General features: G+C 39.6%; 1 protein-coding gene across 5 annotated transcripts in view; it reads left to right on the plus strand.

Annotated features, from left to right (window-relative positions):
• ITPR2 (inositol 1,4,5-trisphosphate receptor type 2) overlaps window positions 1-21,415 on the plus strand; it is a 509,643-nt gene that overhangs the window by 353,677 nt on the left and 134,551 nt on the right. For 4 of the 5 annotated variants that reach the window (XM_040488604.1, XM_040488605.1, XM_040488607.1 and 1 more), the window contains one exon: window positions 526-648. In XM_040488604.1, the coding sequence (XP_040344538.1) occupies window positions 526-648 (123 nt within the window). Of the gene's footprint in view, window positions 1-525; window positions 649-749; window positions 2,768-21,415 lie in introns of those variants that run through there. The other variant, XM_040488608.1, reaches the window with a different exon arrangement.

A 21,415-nucleotide genomic window follows, 5' to 3' on the forward strand; every position in this document is an offset into this window, starting at 1 on the left:
AATTTTTTTTGGGGGGGGGGCGCCTGGGTGGCTCAGTCGGTTAAGCGGCCGATCTCGGCTCAGGTCACGATCTCACAGTCCGTGAGTTCAAGCCCCGCGTCGGGCTCTGTGCTGACCGCTCAGAGCCTGGAGCCTGTTTCAGATTCTGTGTCTCCCTCTCTCTCTGACCCTTCCCCGTTCATGCTCTGTCTCTCTCTGTCTCAAAAATAAATAAACGTTGAAAAAAATAAAATAAAAAAATAAAAAATAAATAAATTAAAAAAATTTTTTAATGTTTATTTTTGAGACAGTGGGAGACAGAACGCTAGTGGGGGAGGGGCATAGCGAGGGGGAGACACAGAATCTGAAACAGGCTCAAGCCCACGATGCAGGGCTCAAACCCACGAACTGTGAGATCATGACCTGAGCCGAAGTCGGACGCTTAACCGACTGAGCCACCCAGGTGCCCCAGAAGTGTTCCAGTTTTTCATTATACCTCATAGACAACGTAAAATGCCTGTTCTTCCTATTTGTTTTTTTTGATAGGTGGATGTGATGAAGAACGCCTATAACCAAGGATTGGAATGTGACCATGGAGATGATGATGGAGGAGATGACGGTGTTTCCCCAAAAGATGTTGGACACAATATCTATATTCTGGCCCATCAGGTATCACATTTTATGTCCAATATTATTTTGTTAATCTTAACAGTTGTGTTTTGTGCCATGGCTTGTTATATTTTCATGTTCTGGTCCCTTCATTTCTTCAGCACCTGCCTCCTTGTTCTGGGCCAAGGAGAAGGAAATGCTCTCAGAATGCCCAGTTGTGTTCCGGGAGTTATGCTAGGGGCTGATCTACAAGAAAATGATACTTGCCACCAAAAACTGCTGGGCCAGGAGGGAGGAAACAGTCCCAGGTCAGAGCCTGAAAAATAGGAAAACCATGGCAACTAATGGAAGTTTGAAGGAGAGAGGAGGAGAGGCTGAGAAGATAGAGAGTGTGAAGGAAGGGGGTATGTTCAGGTCTAATCAGGATAAACCTTGAGGATGGCTTTTGGCCTCTTGGAGTTGTAGGTCGGCATGTTTCATACAGAAGCTGTAAGTATCAGCCTGTAATTAGTTTCCATTGGACTTCTAACAGATATTGGGCTAAATTTTAAATTCTTTTAGAGGAACCATTTTCATTTTATAGTACCTCATGAAAATAGGTGCTTAGTATGTGTTGTTTGATGAATTTAATTTTATTAACATGAAGATCAACTTGAAATTTGCATCTTCTAACACAGATTTGTTTAAAAGTTAAAAGAATGCATAATGCCAATTTGATTTTTTCCATAGTAGCTTCTTTTTTTTTTTTACAGGTTAAAGTCCAAACTTTCTGCACTTTCCCAGTCTTTCTCTCCAGTCATTTTCTCACATTGTCAACCTCTCCCTCTTCCTTCTTCCCATAACATCTTAACAGTTAATTGAACAGACATTGGTAGATATAAAGTAAGATCCTGAGTACATTTATTTATTTTTATTTTTTTTATTTTTCCAGTTTTATTGAGATATAATTGACATATACAGCACTATGTAATTTTAAGGTGTTGAAACGTTGCTCTTTAGACACTTCTTGCCCTTCTTTGTATAACTATCTAATATACGTAAACTTGAGTATAACTTTTACAAAAGATTCTGGGAAGGTGTCACATTCTAGGATATATTAACAAAAGAGGTTGCTCTGTTTTTTTTTTTAATACATTTCAATCACTGACAAGATTTTTGGGTCTCTCATAGTATAGCAAAATGCATATACAGAATGCAAACAGGTAAGGGCAGATAGATTATAGCTAGAAAGACAAAAGAGGATTTTAGGTATTGAAGGATGAAGGACAGAATGAAGGGCAAGTTGAAGGAAGTAGAACACAGAGGTTTAGGATGTGGAAAAGGTGTTTTTGAGAGAAAGAGAAATTCAGATGATACGAGTTGAGTCAGTCTAGAAGAGGAGTGACTAAAGATTGAATGTGAATGGAAAGAAAAAAAATCACAGGCTGAGAATGAAAATCAAATTGGCTACTAGAATGAACAGAGAAACCTGATGGCCCAACATGGACATGGGCAAGGAGTTATTTCACAAGCTGTAGCATGGTGGAAGGAAAACAACAAGGAAGAATGGGCCAGAGTGAGTAGTGAAAATTTTAGAAGAAGGAAGTAGAGGAGTCCAGCCACCCATGTGCTCTTGACTGAAGGCTAATTTTGCTCTGTCTGGAGAGGCTGTCCCCTCTGCCCGAGTGAGCAGTCACACGAACAAGTCCTGACCTTGCAGCCTTTCAATGGGAAATGAACAACCAGACCAGCTAAGGCAGCCTTGGAACCAGTAGAATGGCAGATGTTTGAACCAATCACCCAGATCCATGAAGAGGAGGTTTAAAAATGCAGCCTCAGATTACCAGTATAATGTGTGTAATAGTAAAAATGTCAAGGTCAAGAAGAGACTTTTCTAGGTCAGTTCATTTTTAAGCAGACTAAGTGTAAGAGTAGAGAATACAGATTTTAAAAACAGGCTATGGGGGATGTTGAAAAGAATGAAGAATGAGAATAAAGAATGCAAGAGCTAGTCACAGATTGAAAGGTAATGACACAAAATACAAACAATTTAAAAGCGAAGATGGTGCAAGGGTCAATGGTCTTGATGGATTTAAGTTTATGACAGTTCTTGAAGAGAATAGCTTAGATTAAAAAATTATGGTGGAGTTGTCCAAAAGTGGGAGTTCAGAAGTAGTAAAAAAAAAAAAAAAAAAAAAAAGGGAACAAGGGGATAAAAACAACTTACTGAAACAAAGAGATAAAATTACAGATGTGAAAATGGCTTGCATGGATATGTAGAGGTTTCTCAATTTCACAAAACCAAAATGTTGAAAAAGCAATAGTTTGCAGAACCGGGATGGTACAGTGTGGATATACATAAATGAAGCCAGATTTCAGGAAGAGGGAGTACATCAGAGGGGTAAAGGGAAGGAGATTCTGAATTGCTGAATACTCTAAGCCTTGTGATTAAATTGTTAGGAGTAAATATGAAACGAGAGTCCATGCACATTCTTCTAGGAACTCAAAACGGGGTAGGAATGGCAAAATATATGGAACGGGGTATGTGCAACTGACAGTGTCGGGTTACGCAACTGTCCTCTTATTTAGTTACAGTGACGCAGAACATTGTTACCTTATTACTTTTAAATGCATTCTCTTGGGTGACTTTTAATGAAAATTCTTTTAATGAAAAATTCAGTTTTCACTCATAGAAGAGAATCCTCTGTGCTCTTTTGATCTTTCCACAAGTCACTCCTTCAGCTTTCTCTAGGCTTGGATGTTATATTTGGTTAAGTGCATTATGAATCTGTTACCCAAACAGCTCCCTCACCGAAGCACAAATGCAAAGAGCAGGGGGTGTATACTTGGCTTCAGGAGGAGCCATGTAGCTGTGCTCCAAGGGTTTGGTGGAGCCCAGGTTTCACTGCTTTCATTGTGGACATGGAATTATTTGTCTCCTGAACACTGATGACCATGCAGATTGGTTTCTGCCTTTGCACAGTTCAGTAATTCTAAAACCAAGGTTCAACTTCCTCCTTGTTTTACTATAATCATCTTTTGTACAGACAGTTTATTTTGGTGCACTGAGACTTTCAATTTTTGTTGTTATTCTTTTCATGGTAGTGAGGTAGTTCTGCTTTTCTGCCATGACATCCTTTTTGGCCCTTCCTGTGGTTCGTGTTACAAGAAACAAATAATGCTTCTTGTAAGTGTCTTGTCTGATCTACATAATACTATAAATACATCAAAAAGGGAATTTCTTAAGTTCTAATACTATGGTGTGTGCAGAGAATTTCCTTAAAATTCAGCTATGTGTCCTTTTTGATTTTCTGTCCTCCACATGTTCTCCTTACGCATTTCTGTCTCTTCTTTCTGCTGTGGTCTTGTTCTTTTATATTTTGCTTTCTTCCTGTCCCTTCTCCCATTTATTCCTCTCTTTCTATAGAATAGTCACTACCTGCAATCTAGGACATTCTTCAGTGCTTTGCATATGTTTAACTTGTATTAAACCATATTGCTTTTCTGATCCCATGTAGCAATTTCTGTTTTTTGTGTCTGAAAATTTTTTTAATTTTATTTTCCCCCAAACTTTATTGAGATATAATTGACACATAACACTGTATAAGTTTAAGGTGTATAATGTGTTGATTTGGCACATTTGTGTGTTGCGAAATGATTACCACCAACCATTAGCTTCATCTCATTGCATCATTATTTCTTATTTGCTGGGAACATTTAAGGTATACTCTCTTGGCAACATTCAAGTATATGATACAGTATTATTAGCTATATTCACCACTCTATACATTAGATCCCTGGAACTTGTTAATCTTATAACCGTACATTTGTATCCTTTGACCAACATCTTATTTTTCCCACCCCCACCCCCTGGCAACCATACTTACACTGTTTCTATGAGTTCCACATTTTTAGATTCCACATGTAAGAGATCATATGATATTTGTCTTTATCTGACTTATGTAACTGAGCATAATGCCCTCAGGGTCCATCCAGGTTGTTGCAAATGGCAGGATTTCCTTCTTTCTTAGAGCTAAATAGTATTCCATTGTGTAAATATATACACCACCACCTATGTTGTTTCCATATCTTGGCTATTGTAAATAATGCTGCAGTGAACATGCGAGACCTTCTATTTTAATACCTACCAGAACTAAGATTTATATGGAGAAACTTCTGTCTCATGAGGCAAGAAAGAATGGATCATTATAACTGGCTATATGAAATTATTTTTAAAATATAGGTTTTAAAAGTTTTAGTAAGCATTTCCCTATGTCACTAAATGGTCTTTGAAAACATAATTTTAATGTGTGCATAATCATTCATCATTTGAATGTACCATAATTTATTTAATCACTCCTATTGTTGGACATTTAGATTTCTAATGTGTTGGTATTATAAATTATGCTATGATTAACATCCTCATACATTAATCTTTGTCTGCTACACTGATTACTTCCCTAGGATAAATTCCAAGAAGTTTAATTACTAGGTCACAGGATAGGAACTATTTTATGGTTCTTGATGCATATCATAAAATTGTTTTTCACAATGTGTGATGGTATTAATTTTACTGAATCCTAAAATTACTACCGTTTAAAAAAATATTTGCCAAACTTATAGTGTTTGGAACATAGTGACCACTCCGCAAATATTTGTTAAATGAGTTAATCAATTATAGATGAAAGGGGATCTCATTAAAAAAAATTTAGTTAACATTTATTCATTTTTGAGAGACAGAGAGAGACAGAGCATGAGCAGGGGAGAGTCAGAGGGAGAGAGGGAGACACAGAATCCGAAGCAGGCTCCAGGCTCTGAGCCGTCAGCACAGAGCCCTATGCAGGGCTTGAACTTACAAACCGTGAGACCATGAACTGAGCCAAAGTCGGACGTTTAACCGACTGAGCCACCCAGTTGCCCCTAAAGGGAATCTCATTTTAATTCACATCTTTTGGATTATAAATACAATGGACTATCTTTTAATGCTATTTGATATTTCTATTTTCTGTGAATTATTTGAAAATGTGTTTATCCATTTTTCTGACAGCGTCCATTTTTTGTTAGTGAATTTTAATTAACAGTAACAAATCTTAGTCATAGTAGTTATATCTACTTTTTCCTGATTAATTTGCTTTTTAATGTTTTTTTTTTTTAACGTTTATTTATTTTTGAGACAGAGAGAGACAGAGCATGAACGGGGGAGGGTCAAAGAGAGGGAGACACAGAATCTGAAACAGGCTCCAGGCTCTGAGCTGTCAGCACAGAGCCCGATGCGGGGCTCGAACTCACGGACCGCGAGATCATGACCTGAGCTGCTTTTTAATGTTTTAATGATAGGTTTCTTCTGCCACGTTGAGATCTCTTAAACACTCACCTAGATTTTCTTCTGGTATATAATGAATTCAGTTTTGTATTTGATTATATAATCTTTCCATGTCATAATGCAGAAATAATAAAAAAGTAAGTTCTGATGCTAAGTTATCTCTGAAGATACAGTCTCAGATTTAGTAGTAACAGCAGTCCATGAGGACAGGGAGTCCTTTATAGGAGTCATGTGAGTGTGATGTAGAGCATGGGTCACAGAGACAGCTTTAGCAGAAGAGGTCAGGGCCAAATCCAGACCACCTTCAGGGTCAGATGGGGCATGTGACTGAGTGCTGAGGGAGCAGGTGAGGCTGGGACAGTCTGGTGATCCTCGCCCAAAGCAGGCAACCATTATTCACCTCTGCTGACTTTCCAATTGGGATTGTAGGCCCTAGATTTCCACTTCTTTCAACATTTCAACAGAAACCTGAATTTTGAAATTTTTGAAAAATGTAAAATCTTTTAATTTTTAAATTTGACAACTCATTCAGTATTAAAAAAAAAAAAACATGAGCAGTCCAAACAAAGCTCACCAGCAAGTGGAACGTAGCCCATGAGACATAGTTTGCCACTTATGGAAAAGAGGATCCAAATTTCTCATTTATTCTCCATTCAATTGCATGGATTTCTTGCGTGCTTACTAGATGGCAGGCACTGTGCTAGATGGTAGGAGTACAGCAGTGGAAACTAAGAGATCAGCTCTCAGGGAATTTACATTCTAACTGGGAGCAATGAAGAGTAGAGAAACCAGAAAGACAGGAGAGTGTGATATAAGCTCTGTGGTGAATGAGAACAGGGTGTGATGAAAGACAGTGGCGAAATGCCATTGTAGATTGGGGATCAGGAGGGTTTTCTCTGAGGAGCTGAAATTGAAGCTAGCTCTAAGTGAGAAAACTAATGCCAGCGGTATGAAATGGGGAGGGTGGGGGACATCCCAGAGCAGAGAGTGGCTTGAAAGTGGCAATGAGCTTGGCGTGTTTAGAGGGACAGAAGATCTGTGAGGCTAGACCCTCAACCAGCTGTTAGCACTCAAATATTATAATAATCACATACAGTGCACCTAAGTCTCCTTTATTATAAGATAGTCATTCAAGAATATTCATTGAGCACCTCTTACATTAGGCATCGTTTCAGTTGCTAAAATGGAAAGATGAATAAAGATGCCATCAAGGAGCTCGCAGTTAAGAGCTCGCAGCTCTAACAGGGCGATAGATAAATCATAATTTAATATGCTTTTGTTAAAATGGAAGCATGCACAAAATACATTTTCCCTAGGAATCAGCAGTGGGTTCATGGAAGAGGCGACACTTGAACTGAATCTTGAAGGATAGATAAAGGGGGAAGATATTCCATCAGAGGCAACAAGTTCTGCAAAAATGCGCCATAGATATTTTAGAGGAAGGAACTTCTTTGGGGAAAATTGGTAGGGCTCTTGTGTGATAGCTGCTCATGTCATTATAAGAAATGAATTATAATCATTTGAATTAAATCAACATCTTTGATAACTGTGAAGACCTTGATTATAGGCGTTTAACAAATGTATGAATGAATGAACGAAAAATGAATAAACGAGGGGCGCCTGGGTGGCGCAGTCGGTTGAGAGTCCGACTTCAGCCAGGTCACGATCTCGCGGTCCGTGAGTTTGAGCCCCGCGTCAGGCTCTGGGCTGATGGCTCAGAGCCTGGAGCCTGTTTCCGATTCTGTGTCTCCCTCTCTCTCTGCCCCTCCCCCGTTCATGCTCTGTCTCTCTCTGTCCCAAAAATAAATAAATGTTGAAAAAAAAATTTAATAAAAAAAAAAAAGAAAAATGAACAAACGAATGAATTAATGACTAAGACATGATGTACTCTAAAACGTCAGTGTTTATAATTTCAGTATTATAATTAAAAAGCTGAATAAATGTAATTTCTTGTTACCATCATCATCCTTATGATCAAAACTAATGATAAATGTTTCCACTGGAATATAAATTCTGTGTGCACAGGCAGTATTTTTTTTCTCATCCTCTGCCAGCTACACCTTAGCATATAGCACATACTCAAAATGAGTTTGGAGGAATAATTTCTTGCAAAAATGCATGCAGGCTGATATTATTATTATGTAATACAGGTACTATGTAGGATTGATAGAAATAATCCTACCAAACTGGTATTAGCTTTCTGGGAGCCAAGATCTTATTCAACTTTGATGGAGTTTTTAATTCTGTAGATCACCCTTTACCAATCATATCAGCAAACTCTACATAGATAGACACAGCCCTATAATATTTTCCAGGCACTTTTCTTACTTTTGTTCATGATGCCACCTCAGAACTAATAAAATATCTCCTCTTAAAACTCATTTTAGTACTACATTAGTGTTTCTAAGGTTTCAAATTGAGATGGACTTACCCCATTTCTTAGATGAATCCAACCAACAATGATCTTCTCTTTGTATTGAATTCCTACAGCTGTAATGTTCACCCCAAACTGCATACATACTTTCATAATAGCCTATGCTGTATATCATCCTAGAATTGTTCTTTGTTTCATATGTATAGGTCTTGGCTACTTAATTAGTAATAGATTCTCCAAAACGGGGCAGCCATGAGGCCTCATTTAAAAAAATGAAAGGAAACTTTCCACAAAGAAAAATATCTTGGGGGAAAAATACTTGACATATTAGATTTAAATCCTTTAATGGGCACCTACATATCTTTCACCAAGCAACAAAGACTCTTTGGATTACTTCCACTTATATGACCTCTCAAATTCATGGTTAATGGGAGTAATAAAAAATGCAATCCAGGAAATGGATTGAAATTGGACTCTCTAATTGTTAGTTTGGTGTAAGGATCATAAAGCCAAGTTCAGTGGAAGCAATTATTTTTCTGCTTAACATTTCACGTTTGGTAGATATATATTTATTTCTGAGTGACATAATTGTTATGTTACAGCATCAATCTGAATTCTAGCAACTTAGAAAGCCTTTGCCATATCTTGGCTCCTTCTTATGTCTGCTCTGATTTCAACCATATCCACTGAATTCAAAGTCTAATAGGAAAGCTGGAGATATCAGGCAGGGGTGCTTCTATATGTATTTTTTTTCCATGCAGAAAAGTACATAGCATTTCCTAACATATTTTAAACCCTTGGATTGTTACACTGTCCCCAATAGAAGACAGTATCTCTTTCTTTCCTTTCAGGAGAGAGAGAACGAATGGTAGGAATAGTCATCATGTTTCAAGGACTAGGGTTCTTAAATTTTTTTTTTAAGTTTATTTATTTACTATGAGAGAGAGCGAAAGTGTGAGTCAGGAAGGGCCTGAGAGAGATAGATAATCCCAAGCAGTCTCTGGACTGTCAGTGCAAAGCCCAAACTGGGGCTCGAATTCACGAACCTCTTGATCATGACCTGAGCCAAAGTTGGAAGCTCAACCAACTGAACCACCCAGGCGCCCCTTAAATCTTTTTTATTTTAATTTAAAAAAATTTTTTTTAATGTTTTATTTATTTTTGAGAGAGAGAGAGAGAGAGAGACAGACAGAGCGTGAGCAGGGGAGGGGCAGAGAGAGAGGGAGACACAGAATCTGAAGCAGGCTCCAGGCTCTGAGCCATCAGCACAGAGCCCAACGCAGGGCTCAAACTCACAAACAGTGAGATCATAACCTGAGCTGAAGTCAGACGCTTAACCGACTGAGCCACCCAGGCGCCCCTTTTTAAAAATTTTTTAATGTTTATTTATTCTTGAGAGAGAGCGAGAGTGGGGGAGGGGCAAAGAGAGAGGGAGACACAGAATCCCAAGCAGGCTCCAAGGTCTGAATGGCAGCACAGAGCCTGACGTGGGGCTTGAACTCATAAGCCGTGAGATCTTGACCTGAGCCAAAGTTGGACACACAACCACTGAGCCACCCAGGCACCCCAAATCTTTTTTTTTAATGTTTATTTATTTTTGAGAGAGAGAGCGAGAGGCAAAAAAAGAGGGAGACAGAGGATCCAAAGCAGCCTCTGCACTAACAGTGAGCCTGTTGTGGGACTTGAACTGGTGAACCTTGAGATTATGACCTGAATAAGATCTTGACCTGAATGAGATTATGACCTGAGCTGAAGTCAAATTTAACTGACTGAGCCACCTAGGTGCCCCTCAAGGACTAGGATTCTTAATGTTACGTTATGCTGAAGGAATTTGCTGGATGTCCTGATAGTCCTCATTAATCCATTTTCTTTTCCTTAAGTATTTGACCTCAGAGCTGCCATTGCTTGAGCTATATTCATTTTAAGGGATGCACATATACATACACTAAGTAGCTAAATTTTAATTTATACTGAAGTGGAATGAAATGTATATATTACTCAGACTACTTAAAATGTTTTCCTTAGAGACTTTGCCACTCACCTCTTTACAATTTCTATTTTGTTATGTTAATATATAGTAATCAGCATTGCTTCGTTTACTTTATTTGTAGAAACAGAAGGATGGGTTTGTAATTGGATACATAACTTCCATCTTTAATATCTTTGAAGGGTTTTAAGTGATTTGCAATTACTTCATCTTTATTATTGCTTGTAGTGCAGAAAGTAGAAAACACAGCTGGGCTTTTCAGCTCACAGAGGCACTTGTAACTCAGTAATATGTTGGCTAGAATATTATACAAATAGCTTAGTTGTTATTCACCCTCCATTTTCTCCATTAGCTGATTACGTCACTCAACTTCTCTGACTTTACCTTTCTTGTCTATAAAAATCTGAGGGGTATCCATCAACTGTGTTTCCAGAGTAAACTTTCAGAGACTTTTATGGACACTTAGAGAATAGTTGGACCATGATGGCTCTTTTACCGGATTAGATTATGTTTTAAATAATGTAACAGAGAAACTAACCAGCTACTGGATATTTATGTATTTATTTATACCTTTCCTACTCACGAAAGGAATCTGAGGTCAAGTAAGAAATGCACTTGTATAATTAGACTGTTAGAATTCAAGATCAAAAGCCCTGAGAAGGAAAAGGAATCTAAGTATGCTAAGGGTCTTGGCTGATATTCTTAGTGCTTATCAGTAGGACTCTGAGCTTCTTGGTAACCAAGAGTGAAAAATCATGTGCAATACAATTAACATCTATACAGTTCGTTAATGGCCAACTTTTTTCTGGTATTTAATTCTAAAAGAAAACTGTGTAAGGGCATAGGACAGCATGGTAGACGGTGTTTTCTAAGCAGTTCTACAGAACACACCAGATTTTATACAAGTGCACAGAGCTGTTTTTCAGTCTTCAGGGATGAATAATGCTCAGCACTTCTGAGTTACAATCAAAAGTGAGTATAAATAAACTGGAAGTATTTACAGTACAATAGTCATTGTGAAAGTAGATATGTAAGGTCACCTCGTAGAGAGACTTCGATAATGTGGAAACTTTCCAATATGTAAACTTAGTAGAAAAAAACCTTTTCTAATGTCAAGAGATTATTTTACTAAAATCGCAGAAAATGGACTAACCTTAATTGCCCAGCTACATGAAGAAAAACTATTGTTAAGTCTTGGCAACAGATATGTAGAAATATAAGCAACTGAAGGAACTTTGCCTGAAAACTTAACATAATTGTAAGTTTTCTTTTCTAAAAGAAATTCTTTTCTAAAAAAAAATTCGGGATCAACTATTTTCCCCCTACCAAAAGATATTTTTCTGTGTTGCCTTCACAAAGCAGTTTGAGGTAATAAAATACATGATTATTAACTAATGCTACTTTGAGCATTAATTATTCTGTGTTTCTTGGCAACCAAGGCAAAGAGAAATACTTGTTACATGATTCATATATAATGCAAAAAAACAACAACAAAAAGCCACTCCTGTTGATTATTAGTGTAGCACAAAATTTCTTTGCACTTAATTTTAAGAGGAATTCATTGAGGGAACCCTCATGTAGTAATATTAATTTTTGGTGGTGTGACAGAGGTTGGGATTAGTAGGCCTTTCTCACTAGTATAATTTGGAAATAAAAAATGCCTCTCAGACACCAGATTAAAAAAATAAATAAAAATCTTGTTGTATCCTGTTGCCATACATTCTCTGTAGTAAAAAAAGTAAGCAGATTTTCAATTAAAATTTTAATGTAATATAAAGGTTGAAAATTTTTTCGATCAATAGCCCATGCGTCCGGCATCTACATGGAGCCTGGTGCACAGGAAGTTCTCCATAGACATTAATCTCATCAGAATTCCTTTTATAACTTTCCCCAGCTAAATTCATTCTTAATTCATTCTTTATTCAGTGCATATTTACTGGTTACCTGCTGTAACCAGGCTCTGTTCCGTGCTCGGGATAAAGTAGTGAGCAGACAGACGAAAATCCCTCCCCTCAATGAGCTTGCATTCTCATGGGGATAGGTCTCTCCTTGTGACTACATCATTTGCTCCTTTCGGGGGCAGATAATCTACAGGTATCTTTTGTGCCATGGACATGAAGATTAAGGTGTGCAAATGAGATATAGTCTCTACCCTCATGAAATTTACCATTCGTTACAGGGAGACATAAAAACAATCACAGTGTGGCAGCTCCTGTAGAATATGTATATCTGGGGTGCCCTGGGGTGTCAGGTTAGGAGTGGGCCTCGGAAAGTGAGCTGGTGGCAGAGACAGGGGAAGAGCCAGAGGAATAGAGAGAGAACAATTTCTTTCTATACTCGATCATTCCATCATTTGCTCAGCATTCAAGCATGAAAATCTGCTTCTCTAAAGCCCCTAGTCCACTGGGCCATTACTCTGCTCCCTTTTATACCAAAACTTCTCAAAAGATTGTACGCAATTGCTATCTCCAATTTTTCTCTTTCTCTTCTCTCTGGAATCCATCCCTGCCAGGCTTTCATCCTCAGCATGGCACCAAAACAGCTCATGGTGAGGTCACCAGTGACTGCCGTCTTGTTACATCTAATTTGTTCTCATCCCTCATCTTATTTAGCCTGTCACTAACATTTGACACAGTGGGTCACTCTCTTCTTTTTGAAATGATTCCTCCACTTAGCTTTCACACAGCACAGTTTCCTGGTCTTTCTGCTTCCTTATTGGCCCTTCTCAATTTCTCTTACTGGTTCCTATTGCTCTCTCCTGCTTCTGTCAGAAGTGTTCTAGTCAGTGTGTTCTAGGACTCATTCCATGGATCTCTTGTCTCCTCAATTGACACTCACTCCCGAGATAATCTCATTCAGTCACGTGACTTTAAACACCAGCTGTACCACAATAAGTCCCAAATTTATATCTTCGGCGTGGGCCTCTCTTCTGAACACCGGACTGGTACATCCAACTGCTTGTTTGAGATCTGCATCTAAATGTCTTTTTAGGCATCTCACACTTTACATATCCATAATGGAACTCTAGATTTCCCAGTTTTTCTAACTCTGATGCAAATCCAGGCACTGTGACTCCAGAACCTGAGCTCCTTATCATTACTTTACCCCGTCTGTTCCTGGGTGTTCCCATTGCACACTGTGCTTACATCTACCAGTGAATTATTGTGGCCTATTTAGTTGTTTGTCTTCTCTTCTGGACTCCGAATTCAGTAAAAGCGGGTGTTATGTATTATTCATGAATGTGTTGCGAAACGCATAATACTTGTGTTTGATATGACAAATACTCTTGATTGATTAAGTGGATGAGTGACTATTACAGTCAACAAGTGAGCGCCATAGATGACTTAAAAGGAAATAGCTAATCTTGGTTGGAGTCACTGCAATGGGCTTTGTGGAGGGGCTGATATTTTAGATGAATCTTACATATGGATGAGTTTTAGATAGGCAGAAAAAAAGTGAGGAGGGGGGCTTCTCCATCATAGGGAAAGAATGAGCATGAGTAGAGGAAATATTCACCATAATATGTATGCGGAGGTTTTATGCTCTGGGACATTACATTAAAGGGACAGAGGAAACAGTGTGGTGCCGATGTGAGAAGTAGCAGTGGAGGGCACATCTTAGCAAATTCTAGAGGGCTTTAAGTACCAAAAAATAATTCAGTGTAAATATATATTGAAATGTGACATAGCATAAATTTCTGCTAAACTGCTCCTTAGGGTACTTAGTTCTTATTTATGGTGCCATAAAATTAATGAGATATTAATGATTTTGTAGAATGCTGAAACAATAACACAAAAACAAATGGCACAGAAATCTGCTTTAGAAGGTATCCACGGACTCAAAAGTATTATTACAAGTCTTAAAAAGATCTTTTAATGATTGTACTTTTATTCATGCACTAATTCATACCCTGACATTATTAAGCAAGTGTTTAAAGATAAATCAATTAAAAATGAACCCATGAGAAAATATAATTAGTAAACACATGAGCCAGTATAAAAACATTGACATCAAAGCACTAAGTAATATTCTGGGCCTGCATGTTTATACACGTGCTTGCATGTATCTGCCTATGCATATTGATTAACTTGTTTTTCTAGCTAAAACATAAATGTAAGAAAGATAAACTATACAGCTAACACTTTATCCTGAAGACGCATTGTAGAAGTATAAGACAGGATGCCATGAGAGAGATCCAAATAATACCTTTTAGTCAGTAGATCCAGTTCTAGAACATATTAAGCTAGTGTATGAAAACAATTCTCTTCTGATTTAAGAGCTGAGAGACTCATATAGGGATGTGAGTCTTACCAGTAATGCAGTGAGCTTGCTCAGCACTTGTGTTTTGTGGCTATTGGTACATTCTGAATTTCAGAATTACTTACAGAGGCACAGAAAAATGACAGACCATTATAACAAAATCATTCTGGAAGATAAACTGTTGGGCTAAAAAGTCAAGTTTCAGAAGGGGAAATAGTTATCCTCAGCCAGACCAAAAAAGTCCCCCTTCTACGTCACAACCAAGTAGTTATATGAAATTATACAGCGGGGGAAATTTCTGGAAAGTCCCTTGTTAAGATTTATGTTATTGATAAAATAGAATCATTTTTAGACATATAAAACTGGTTGGTTCAAAACCTAGCTTCTAGAAACCTATGTATGTGTGTGTCTATTTCTCTATGTTTCTATCATTTTAACATCTTGTCAGGTATGAGACCTGCAAACCATAAATGTGTGTTACATTTATAAAGAGTTTGCTGACATTTTGCAAAGGGTCCCATAGTAAATATTTTGGGCTGTCTCTGCTGTAGATACTCAACTTTGCCATTCGACTGTAAAAACAGTCATAGAGAATACGTAAACAAATGAGCATGGCTGTGTTAAAGTGAAACTTTACTTAAAAAAACAACAGGTGGCAAGTCCGATTTGACCCATGAGCTGTAGTTTTCCAAACCCCGCTTTAGATGATTTTTACAATCTTCACAGTCAAAAAGTTTCCCGTGTGTGTCCCACATTTGAAGTGTCTTTATGCACGGGCCGCCTGGGTGACTCAGTCAGTTAAATGTCCGACTTTGGCTCAGGTCGTGATCTCGTGGTTTGTGAGTTTGAGCCCCACGTCAGGTTCTGTGCTGACAGCTGGGAGCCTGGAGCCTGCTTCAGATTCTGTGTCTCCCTCTCTCTCTGCCCCTCCCCTGCTCATGCTCTGTCTCTCTCTGTCTCTCAATAATAAATAAAAATGTGAAAAACATTGAAGTATCCTTTTTTTTTTTTAACGTTTATTTATTTTTGAGACAGAGAGAGACAGAGCATGAACGGGGGAGGGTCAGAGAGAGAGGGAGACACAGAATCTGAAACAGGCCCCAGGCTCTGAGCTGTCAGCACAGAGCCCGACGCGGGGCTCGAACTCACAGACTGTGAGATCATGACCCGAGCTGAAGTCGGACGCTCAACCGACTGAGCCACCCAGGCGCCCCAAACATTGAAGTATCTTTATGCAGAAGAATCAATAGGTCATGTGTTTGTAAGTATTTTTCATGTTTATATTTATAATGTTTAATTCATTTTGTATGTGAGTGTAATACACACACACACACACACACACACACACACACAGACATAGAGTTTCTGACTGGATAAAAGAGAGCACACTGGCCATTCTTTCCTCCCATTGCTATGACTCTGATTTCAGTGTTCTGTGAACAGTGAGAGTTTGATCATAAATGAGAATTGACTAAGCAATCGACGGGGCAGACATATGTTCATTCATCAAATTGAGCAAATGAATGAATCAAGTATGAAACAGGAGTATGAATCAAGTAGCAGAAGCAGAAGAGGGGGACAGGAAGGCAGAAACAATTGGAATGAGAGAGAATTAGGGGTCAAACTGGAAGAAACTTAGCTGGGGGAAAAGGTAGTTTTCTGTTTGCATCTGATATACAACTTGGGACAAACTGTGTGTTAAAGTTGAGGTCAAAAGCAGTGGTTCTCAAATTGTAGTGTGCCTCAAATCCTGGACCCCATCCCCAGAGACTTTGAGTCGGTCTGGGTCAGAGCCCCAAATTGCTTTTTTACAATACATCCTGGATATTTTTACTCGAGTTGTCTGCAGGCCAAAATTTTCAAAAAAGCTACTCCAGACTTTCTCCCTCCTCAGCTTCCTTCCCTAATTGTCTGAGAGCCTGATCACCTGATCCAGATACAGCTATTTCATTTCATTCCCTTCCTTCTACTTTTGTGCTTTCCACGTTCCAGATATCAGGCTAATTTGATTATCACCTAACTTTCGTTTCTGTTCAACCACGCTTTCTCAGAAATTATAGGAATTGATCTTTGCTATTTTGTAATAGGAAGAGACCTTTTAAAAACTTGCACCAAAACAAATGAAAACCATAACTCTTTTGTAGGCATCTATTCCTTGGCCCTATAAGGCAATGTGAGAATCCCGAGCCTCCTACTGCTTTATATATAAAGTCTCTAATGGCCAAATATGAAGAGAAGGCCAGAATGTCAGGCAAAAGAGGGAGAGAGACACAGATGAGGCTGAGAGGTAGGCAGGTGGGGTCAGGTCTGGAGGTGTGTAGATCTTGGCAAGGAGAAGCCATCACCACCTCCTTAACCCAAGCACTGCTGCATCCCTGGCCAATTTAATGAGTGGGAAAGGTATGAGGAGAGTGGGAATCACGTGTGAGTCTTGGACAACTCCCAGGTACAGAGTTGGTGGGTGAGTAGATGACGGTGCATTTCACAAGATTGGAAATAGAAAAGGCTTGGAGGTACAGTGTGGAGAGAAGCCTGGTTCTAGATCTTTGGTATCTGAGAACCTAGGGGACATTAGGTTGGAGGTGTACAACATGCAGTTGATTACATGTACTTGATTCTCAGAAAAGAGAGCCAGGCTTGGAACATCGATGTACAGAGACGTTAGTATAGATACGGTTGGAAATGGTGGGTGTAGTTGAGATTTCCCAGGAAGAGCCACTGGAAAGAGAGGGGTAAACCATCAAGAACAGAACCCTGAGAGCATCTGGGTAGCTCCACCAGTTAAGCATCCAACTTCAGCTCAGGTCACGATCTCACCATTGGTGAGTTCGAGCCCCTCATCAGGCTCTGTGCTGACAGCTCAGAACCTGCAGCCTGCTTTGGATTCGGTGTCTCTCTCCCTCTCTCTCCCTCCCCTGCTCACACTCTTTCTCTCAAAAATAAATAAACATTTAAAAAATGTTCAAAAAAGAAGAGAATGGAACTCTGAGTAATACCACACTTTAAAAGAAAGGAGGAGGAGAAACCTGCAGAAATGGGTTGAGAATGAGCGGTCTGAGGAACGGGATGTGAACGTGAGGTAGGATGCAGACTCACCAAGGGGAGTGGGACCAGGGGCCCCAATGAATTCAACACACAAGGTCCAGCCATAAATCTGATTCCAGGATTTGGCACTCAGCAGGTCACCAACAGTCTTACCAGGAGCAATCCACACTGAGTGCTGGGGGCCCCAAATGGGCAGCAGCAAACGGAGGAGGCTGAATGATTACTACCTAAAAAGTAGATACACTCCGAAGTGTACATTAGAGTCAAAGGAGCAATGATTCAAAGCACCTCAGCCAAAATGTCCCATTCTGACCCCAATCTTATGCAGAACAGAAGTGAAATATTAGTTCTAAAACATGGAGGGGAGGGAAAACAAGATATAAACAATGGTGCCATTACAATTCACTGTTGTCCCGCTGAGCAACTTTATTGATAACCCTCAATACACTACAGTTACTCTTCAGAAGAAGTGGTGTGTGTTTGCGGGTATGTGTTTGGTTTAAAACGTCCTCCAAGATGTCCTAAGGCTCCTCGTATTTATCCTTGCTTTCCTTTCAGCTCCGTGGCCTTACCAAAAAACAGTATCAGTAAAGGGCCAATAGGAAATACTCACAGGTTCCAGTCTGCAAAAGCACATCTTGTTCTGTCAGACGGGGATTTGTTTTAGCTTGTACCCACCCTGGGTGGTGCTTCATGGCTCTCATCTGGTAAGACGTGCTCTGGGATCGCAGCAACAGTGCTAATGAAATGTCAGTGGGCTTGGGAGCTGCAGTGAGGCCTTCCCGCTCTGACTGCTGAGACGGAGGCAGGAAGGAGAGGCACATCAACCCTCCTGAAGCTCATTAGGGTAAGGTAGGGCTCAAATTCAGACAGCGTCAGCATCAGGCTCTAAATGGATGCTGCAAGAGGGCCCACAAATGAGCTCCAAAAGGAATAAACAGCCTATCTCTTTATAGTTTTAACAGAAAACAATTTATTAGGGCAAGGTTTCCTTGCAATTGTTCCCCTCCGTCGCCCCTAATTTTATTGACTGCATCACAGATTCTAGAAGTGCCTCATATTTAACTTGTTTTTAAAATTGATCACTCCCTACTGATGCATAGGGGCACTTGTACCCCAATGTTCATAGCAGCACTCTCAACAATAGCCAAATTATGGAAAGAGCCTAAATGTCCATCAACTGATGAATGGATAAAGAAATTGTGGTTTATATACACTATGGAATACTACGTGGCAATGAGAAAAAATGAAATATGGCCTTTTGTAGCAACGTGGATGGAACTGGAGAGTGTGATGCTAAGTGAAATAAGCCATACAGAGAAAGACAGATACCATATGGTTTCACTCTTATGTGGATCCTGAGAAACTCAACAGGAACCCATGGGGGAGGGGAAGGAAAAAAAAAAAAAAAGAGGTTAGAGTGGGAGAGAGCCAAAGCATAAGAGACTGTTGAGAACTGAGAGCAAACTGAGGGTTGATGGGGGGTGGGAGGGAGGAGAGGGTGGGTGATGGGTATTGAGGAGGGCACCTTTTGGGATGAGCACTGGGTGTTGTATGGAAACCAATTTGACAATAAATTTCATATATAAAAAAAATAAAAAATAAAATAAAATAAAATAAAATTGATCACTCCCACATGTTCCACATTGACACAAACTGAGGAGAAGTTTTCCAAAGCAATAAATTGAACACACATATCAGGAAAAGATCAATGCTTTGGTGTTGGTGGTGACAGGCAGCCAGGCCCTTGCTAGCTTCTCCCGAAGGCCCTGACATTCTCCTTTCTTCTACGTGGCAATCTGAGCCCACTGTGGCACAGGGAAGCTAAGTCTTGAAGTCGTCATCTGTCCCTCCCGAGAGTTACTCTGAGCTCTCTTTCTAGTGAGTGGCATGGTTCTTTAACCAGTTATCAAGCTAGAAAGCTGGCATTCGTCTTGACCCTTCCATGGCTGCCATCCAGAGAGCACATCCCCTCGGTTCTACCTCCTGAATGTCGCTGGGATCCTCCCCGCTTCTTACTCTTTCTGCATTTCCTCCTCTTGGCCATCCTTGTTTCTTGCCTGGACAACTGCAGCAGCCTCTTGTTTCTTTGCCTCTGGTTAGTCCTTTCAGTCATTTTCCACAGGGAAGTCAAAGGGATTATTCTCAAAAGTGTCTGTCTCTTCATTAAACACTTCAGGAGCTTCCAATAGAACAGAGTATGCACCCGCTGGCATGACTTAGGAGACATTTTAACGTCATGTTCCTGATTACTCTTCCTTCTTTCTATTATGTTAGCTCACATTTAGCAACATCTTACTTTGTATGAGGTGCGGTGTCTCATCTAATCATCTCATAGGTAAATCCTAAAAAGCACTGTTATTAACCTCATTTTGCTGAAGAAGAAAGTGAAGCTCAGCGAGGCTGTTACTTCGTCCACAATGCTTGATTAACAAGTGGGATAGAAAGGATTTGAACCCAGGTCTCTCCAGAGCCCGTGATGCTAACTATGCAGTCCTACTCCCTAGCCATCTCTGGCATCATCCCTCTTCTTGCACTATATGTTTCAGAATCTGCCCACATTCCTCACCACCACCTGGTCCCAAACTGCCATCTCTCACTGGGATTATTGCAATGAGCATCTGTTCTCCCTGCTTCCATTCACCTGTGCCTGCCTTTATGTCTTCTCTAACACAGTGACAGCACTAGCCCTTAAGTAGAGTATGTCATCTGTCTGCTCATAACTTTCCAATATTCAATTTCTGAGTAAAACTCAAATCTTGGCATTGGCCTCAAAAGCTTCTCAATATGACCTGGCCCCTTTTCCCCCTTCACCCATCTCTCTGGCTACCTTCCTCCTTACCTGCTCAAGCCACACGGGTCTCATGGCTGTGCTTTGAAGTCAAGAAGTATTGCTTTGTGTTGTTGAATTTACTGTTTCTTCTCCCTTTTAACTTTCTGCTAAACCCTTCTGATCATTTGATTTAAAATGGTAACTTCCTGGGGCGCCTGGGTGGTGCAGTCGGTTAAGCGTCCGACTTCAGCCAGGTCACGATCTCGCGGTCCGTGAGTTCGAGCCCCGCGTCAGGCTCTGGGCTGATGGCTCAGAGCCTGGAGCCTGTTTCCGATTCTGTGTCTCCCTCTCTCTCTCTGCCCCTCCCCCATTCATGCTCTGTCTCTCTCTGTCCCAAAAATAAATAAACGTTGAAAAAAAAATTTTAAATAAAATGGTAACTTCCTGGGGGTGCCTCAGTTGGTTAAGCATCCATCTCTTGATCTCAGCTCACATCTTGATCTTGGGGTCATGAGTTGGAGCCCTGCCTTGGGCTCCTTCGTGGGCATTGGCCTGCTTAAAAATAAATAAAATAAAATAAAATAAAATAAAATAAAATAAAATAAATAAAATGGCAACTTCCATTGCCCTTACTCCCGTAAGTGCTCCTTACTCCCGTCCTCTGCTTTATTTTCTTTTTAGCATTTGCTCATTTGTTTGTGTCTTCTCCATTACCAGAAAGTCAATCCATAAAGGCTGAAGATTTGACTGTCTTGTTCACTTTTATAACTCCATTTCCTGGGGAATCACTGGGTACACATCAGGGGTTCATGAACTATTTTATAACGAGCATACAAGACATACACCCATCATTGTATTTGCTCATGATTGCTTAAGTTATAAGGAAATTTTTTTTTGTTATTTTGGATTGGGATTATGAGTCCTTTGTTGTATAAAAATTGCATATAACATGCTTTATGGATCTAACAATTTTATGTTCCATTTATAGATAATTCGTGACCTCATCATATAGTACCAAAGAAGCTTATAACACAGGCAGTAACTGTCTATAGCATCTATGTTTGTGATCAATACCTGTACCCTTAA

The sequence above is a fragment of the Herpailurus yagouaroundi genome, unplaced genomic scaffold (assembly GCF_014898765.1).
Source record: "Herpailurus yagouaroundi ecotype Mexico unplaced genomic scaffold, PumYag 166, whole genome shotgun sequence".
Classification (NCBI taxonomy): Eukaryota; Metazoa; Chordata; class Mammalia; order Carnivora; family Felidae; genus Herpailurus; species Herpailurus yagouaroundi.